Source organism: Ursus maritimus, unplaced genomic scaffold (genome assembly GCF_017311325.1).
Source record: "Ursus maritimus isolate PB19 unplaced genomic scaffold, ASM1731132v1 scaffold_3, whole genome shotgun sequence".
NCBI lineage: Eukaryota > Metazoa > Chordata > Mammalia > Carnivora > Ursidae > Ursus > Ursus maritimus.
In genome coordinates, this window is record NW_024425563.1 from 11,349,864 (window position 1) to 11,356,524 (window position 6,661).

At 47.6% G+C, this 6,661-nt stretch overlaps 1 protein-coding gene across 1 annotated transcript in view; it reads left to right on the forward strand.

Moving 5' to 3' along the window:
* Nucleotides 1-15: 15 nt before the first annotated feature.
* The window catches only part of LOC103668974 (TRPM8 channel-associated factor 2), a 27,908-nt gene continuing 21,262 nt past the window's right edge, over nucleotides 16-6,661 (forward strand). Inside the window, exons 1-2 of the mRNA XM_008697294.2 lie at nucleotides 16-258; nucleotides 2,558-3,194. Coding sequence (XP_008695516.2) covers nucleotides 2,572-3,194 — 623 coding nt within the window. The 5' untranslated portion in view covers nucleotides 16-258; nucleotides 2,558-2,571. The remainder of the gene's footprint in view (nucleotides 259-2,557; nucleotides 3,195-6,661) is intronic.

Below are 6,661 nucleotides of genomic sequence, written 5' to 3' on the forward strand. Positions count from 1 at the left end.
CCCCCCCCCCCCCCAGGCCCCGGACTACCGCCGCACCCTGTCTACCCGGCCCCCCAGACCTCCCGCTGCGCCCCGCCAGCTCCACCTCTAGACTGCGCGCCCTCGCGCGCCCTGCCCCACGCGCCCCCTGCACCCGGCACCCGGACGTCCCCAACTGCGCCCCGCCCCACCCCTTCACCCAGCCCCCAGACCGCCCGCTGCGCCACTGCAAAAGTCCACCGCGCCCGGAGCCAACGCTGTACAAGCCGACTACTGATCGTGAGTTTGCCAATCCGAGAGCCTTGCGGCTGGGGCGGGGACCGAGGACCTGGGCACAGTGGCGCGCCCGGAGGTGCCAGAAGCCTGCGGAAGGACGTGTCCTTAGCGTATTTCTCTCTTCTTAGGTCCAGGGTTTCGTTTTGTTTACCCGGTCTGGTGGTATTTGCTATTTGTCTCAAAACACATTTCTTTGCCTCTTTGAACTTGTTAGTCAGGAATCTGATGGATGTGTGCGTGTCTGCGCGCACGCGCTCACCTACTTCTAGAGAACGGAAGTCAGAGTTCAGAGGAATTATTACTCATCTCCTGGGGGGGGGGGTGTCTGTTTTCCTGTTCAACTATAGAGGACCAGATTAGTGAAAGACTTCTCTATCAAAGCTAGTTAACATGATCTTGACCTCGCTGGGTTTTTTTCCCACTGCTACACCAGAAAGCTGAGATCACCCACATGCCCCATGATGCTCCATGTGAGTATTGGTTCTCTTGGGAATTCACTTTCCTGGGAGCATTGCTGAGAAACGAGTGGTTAGATGGGGAGGGAAGTTAGGAGATGGAAAGGAGCTGGCCTTGTACAGAAAATACAGGGCATGCTCAGGGATGCCAAGCTTGCTAGAGGTTTGTGGGGAACTTAGCAGGAAAAAAGTCTGGAAAACAGGGGAGAGCCCAGACCCCAGAGGCCTTAAGATTAGGGCGAGGCACTCAGCTTTTACCTTATTGAGAGTGGATGAAATTGGAGGGTTTTTATTACAAAGAAAAGTGGGTAGGGTGGCTGAGGAAGATTGTGGGTGAAAATCCATCCTGGGACTAAAGACAAACTCATTTAGTCTAGATGTGAATACAGGCTGAAGGCAATGATGTTTGAGAGACCCCGATGACAGATGATGAACAAAGTGAGGCAGGTGGCTGCTGTGTATGGAAACAGGAGAGAGGGAGAAAAGAGGCAAAGATAGAAGAGAGCTTTGGTGTCTTAGTTTAGTTTCTTCTCCAAAGTAAAGTCTGCTACAAGAACTTGAGTCTGGTACTTTGTTTGGGAAATGAGCCCAGAATGCCAGATTGAGGATGTGGGGAGGGAGAGACCAGGAAGGAGAGGAGGCATTAAAGGGCACATGGCTGAGCTGTTTACCACTGTGGGCAGCTGGAGCTCAGCTCCTCCTGTGAGGAACTCCAGAACGCACCTGAGGTCCACCACCGTGGCATGTGTCCCTGACGCCCCCCACTCCCCATTGTCAGCTCTCTGCCACTTCGGAGCTGCCCCTGTGCACCTGCCCAAGTGAGAAGGCATCTGAGTGCTCAGGAAATTCCTCCATGGCAGCTGCTGAAGTCAGAGGTGGGCCGAGGGGAGTCAACAGGGGACCCAGGGCATGGCCCTTGTCATGGGGGAGCTAGAAAGGTCAGCATAGGGGCAGACCCTCGTGTTTCCTCAGTGCTCACTGTGTACTCACAACAGGGTGTGTTTATACACATTCTCTTAATCTTCAAAAACTATCCTCCAAGAGGTGTATTACTCTCTTTTTATAAATGGGGAAACTGAGGCTTAAGTCATTTATCCAAAAGGAGCTGCTTTAAGGGAATAATAAGCTCAATTTTAGGCACACTGAATTTTAAAAGACCTCTGGAAACCACAGAAAGCTACCCACATACAGGTCAGGACAGACATGATAAATTGGGAGGGGTTTCAACTCATTTTGTCAAAACTGTCCCCAAAAATGCAGTTTCTGAAAGGTCACCTGACCTTTTTGTCCACAGAGCTGCAGCACAATACGAAGTCAACTCCTACACACCACTTCTCACCTCTGACCGGCCCTGCAGGACCCAGCCCCTCCCTTGGCCGCTCAGGGCCTGCTCCGCCCGGGGCCCGGTGCTCTCTGGCTGCCCTGCCGGGCGCTCGCCGGCCGCCCTGCCCGGTGCTTCTTTGGGCTGGGTGTGCTCTTCTCCTGCAGCATTTCGGATCTCAGTTGAAATGTCAGTTCCATCTTCGCGGTCATGTCCTCATCTAGGCCTTTCCTGTCATCTAATCCAAATTCTCCAGTTGCTTGATAACACATCACTGGTTTATTTTCATAAGTTATTAATTACTGCATTTCATTTAACTGTTTCCCTATTATTGTCCTTTCCCTTCTGAAATATCAGATTCATGAAAGTGGGGCCCTTGTCTGCTGTGTTCCTTGCAGCACCCCCAGTGGTTGGCGCACAGTGGGGAACCCAGTAAATGGGTTTTGTTCGCATGCATTTAGTTGCTGTGCTTTCACTCAGCCCTTCATCAGTTCTGACCAACCTGAGTCTTTGATTTTCTCTACAGCAGCTAGTTGAACCATGGCGACAACTCCTGCCAGTGCTTTCGAGGCCCTCATGGACGGAATGACCAGCTGGAATGTCCCCAAAGGCCCCATCCCATGTGAACTGCTTCTTACTGGAGAGGCTGCCTTCCCAGTGATGGTGAATGACAAGGGCCAGGTCCTCATTGCTGCCTCCACCTATGGCCGAGGCCGCCTTGTGGTGGTGTCCCATGAGGGCTACCTGCTGGATGCTGGCTTGGCTCCATTTCTTCGTAATGCAGTGGGTTGGCTCTGTCCCTCACCTGGGGCTCCCACCGGAGTGCACCCATGCCTGGCATCACTAGTAAGCATCCTGCAGGGCTGTGGGGTTCAGGCACAAGTTCAGCCAGAACTGGGGGCCTCCCTCGGGGTTTACTGCATCAATGCCTACAATGATACAATGACTGCAGAGCTGATCCAGTTTGTGAAGTGTGGAGGCGGCTTGCTCATCGGAGGCCAAGCCTGGTATTGGGCCAGTCAGCACGGTCATGACAACGTGCTGTCCAGGTTTCCTGGGAACCAGGTGACGAGTGTGGCTGGAGTGTACTTCACCGACATCTGTGGGGACACAGCCCGGTTCAAGATCTCTAAGAAGATACCCAAGATCCCACTCCATGTCAGGTGAGTGGTATTTCCCAACAGGGAGTCTGACATTTGTTAACAATTGATTCCATCTCCCTCTTCAATGAGCTTCCTCTTTTTGTTTTTTTTTTTAAAGTAGGCTTCATGCCTAGCGTGGATCCCAATATGGGGCTTAACTCACAACCCTGAGATCAAGCCCTGAGCTGAGATCAAGAGTCAGACACTCAGGGGTGCTTGGGTGGCTCAGTCGGTTGAGCGTCCAACTCTTGGTTTCAGCTAGGTCATGATCTCAGGGTTGTGGGATCAAGCCCAGTGTTGGGCTCTGCACTCCGCATGGAGTCTGCTTGGTTCTCTCAATTGTACTTCCATTTTAATACGCGTGATTCCCCACTCTACTTTGGAAGCACCACAAACCAAAAACAGGATAATTAAAATGCACCGAGGCCCAAAGGCAGCTGGGTTCTCAGTAGTACTCTGTCCTGGGCCAAATAGAAAAGCTTATCTTACTCACGTCTCTGTCTCCGGTGTCTATGCCGGGGTCGGCGAGAGTGTTTATTGGTGTCTCTCAAACAGATGAAAGAACATTGGTTTCTTTGTGAGCCCGGCTGTGTGCCAGGCCCCATTCAGCAGACCGAGCCCTGCTACCTGCTCATTTGTATCCAGTGAGAATTAGGCAATTGAGGACACCAATAAATAGAAACTCTAGCAGGTGTTGATATGAGCTATAGGGAAAGAAAAGCAGGAAAAGTGACCAGAGTGACAGGGAAGGGAGTGGAGGGTATTTAGGGTCATCCGGGAAGGCTTATCAGTGAGGCCCAGTCAGGACTGGCTGGTGTTCCAAACAGAGACACTTAACACAAGGAACTGACCAGGCAGGTGGTGCAAGGGCTGAAAACCTGTAGGAGAGACAGCAGGGTAACCGAGGCCTTAGCAATAGCCCGACCAGCAGAGGGAGGTCAGAGTGTCCCTGGAGCCCAGGTGCTGAGTCACCTGCTGGATGCAGGTGCCAAGCTAGGCCTGTCTAGCAGGAGCTGGGACCCCCGATGGAGGGCCTGTCTGTGGGACCTGGGGTCGCAGAGGAGGCACAGTGATTGTCAGAAACACAGCCTGAAGAGAGAGACAAAGACCCTGGCTCCTTCTCTTGCCTGCCTGCCTTCAGGCTTCTCCCCCCCGAAATTAAATAATTTTAAAAATCTTACGTCTGTCTCCTTTTTTCCCCATGATGCAAAAGCCCAGCTCTGAAAGGAAGCACCTTCATGACTCATTGGCTTTATGCCACAACACACACGTAACAGTTGCAAAATAACAGTACTACCAGCACAAAGGTTATTTTCAGTTCCTTTCATCCTTATGATATGTTTTATGAGGTATATAAAGTCAAACTACCACCCTTGAACGACACTTAGGCTAGCGCCCCTCTTATGGCTACTCCACTGAGTGGACACACATGTAGATTCATTTGGATATCTTACTTCCGCTTTTGGGAGTTGCTTTTGTGAATCAATATTATTTTATAATTATGTAACATAGCTATGTGGATCTAAAGTAAAATCCTAAGAAGCCAATATTCTATCCCTATTCCCTTTATATAATTTTCTTCTCTCCCTTTTTTAAAAAAAATTATCTTTACTCCACTGTTAGTTCGTATATAAACACACACACACACACACACACACACACACTTGAAAAAGATAATAGTATACTATACATACTTTCTCCACCGTACTTTTTTACTTAACATTACTTTCTGGGGGCGCCTGGGTGGCTCAGTAGTTAAGCGTCTGCCTTCAGCTCAGGTCATGATCCCAGGGTCCTGGGATCGAGTCCTGCATCAGGCTCCCTGCTCAGCGAGGAATCTGCTTCTCACTCTCTTCTACCTCTCCTGCCCCTCCCCCCAGCTCATGCTCTCTCTTTCTCTGTCTTTCTGCCTCTCAAATAAATAAATAAAATCTTTTTAAAAAGCCCACATTGTTTTCTGGATATGGCTGCATACCAGCCCATAGATACGCACTACAGAGTTTATTTCACTGAAATGTACAGATGCAGTGTAGTCTATCCAGTTAGTTTTTTACTGACAGACATTCAAGTTTCTAGTATTTAAAATGTTTTTCCAAAATTCTTACTATTACATCTGTACTACAAAAATGCTTATGTGCATAGGTCTTCATATTTTTGCATATCGCTGGAAATGGGATTGGTGAGTCAAAGGAGAAATGCAAATGTAATTTCTGCTAAACATTACCAAATTCCCCAGAATTGGGTTCCCCAGGAACCCAACTCAAAGACCGACACAGTGTACAGGACGTTTACTAGGAGGGACTCTCCAAATCAACACCTGTGGGGGAAGGGAAGACGGAAGGGTTGGATGGGAGAGATTGGGCCATGAGGCAGATATTTAGTAGCAAATATTTTTAATGGTATTTTCACTATTAAGTAAAACACTGGGAAAACTCTAAGTGTCTAATAAATGGAACACTGCTTTAATTATTATGGTATATCTTACTCTTCAGCTCCTTAAAGACTCATTACTTAAAGAAATAAGAAAATACTCATAATACAATAGACAAAAGTAAGATATAAAACTATATTTAAATGATGCCAAATTTGTTAAAACATGTTACGTATATAAGTAGAAAAAACACTAGAAGAAAATAAAATGAACTATTAATAGTGTATCTCTAGGGACAGGTTTATAGTTGATTATCATTTTCATCTTTAAACATTTCTGTAATCTCCAAATTATCTATAATTATAACCTGAAAAAAACTTCTTTACATTACTTTTTTGCCTTTTTATAAAATCTTAAACAATGGAAAAAATTTCCTCAGGTTACACTAAGATGTCTTTCTTTAACCTCACATCTTCTATTGTTTTATTAATTTGGCAATGAAATGGATAAAGAAGTAAATTTCCTTAACATATCAATTTTCCTTCCCTCTTTCTAGTACCTATCCATTCCTTCATTCATCTAAAATGTATTCTGGGGCTTCTGGCTGGCTCTGACTCTTGATTTCAGCTCAGGTCATGATCTCAGGGTCATGAAATCGAGCCCCACAACAGACTCTTGCTGGACATGGAGCCTGCTTAAGATTCTCTCTCCCTCTCTCCCTCTGCCCCTACTGCCACACACGCACACACTCTCTCTCAAAATAAATAAAAATTAGATAGATAGATAGATAGATAGATAGAACTTTAAGTTCTAGACACTATTTTGGGCCCTGGGGGTTTACGGTACTGTTTAACTATATATAGTTTATTATAGTAGTGTTTAGTCCAAACTTGAATGACCAACAGAATTGCTGCAGATAGGGGCACCTGGATGGCACAGTGGTTGAGCGTCTGCCTTCGGCTCAGGGTGTGATCCTGGCGTTATGGGATCGAGTCCCTCATCGGGCTCCTCCGCTGGGAGCCTGCTTCTTCCTCTCCCACTCCCCTGCTTGTGTTCCCTCTCTCGCTGGCTGTCTCTCTCTCTCTCTCAAATAAATAAATAAAATCTTTAAAAAAAA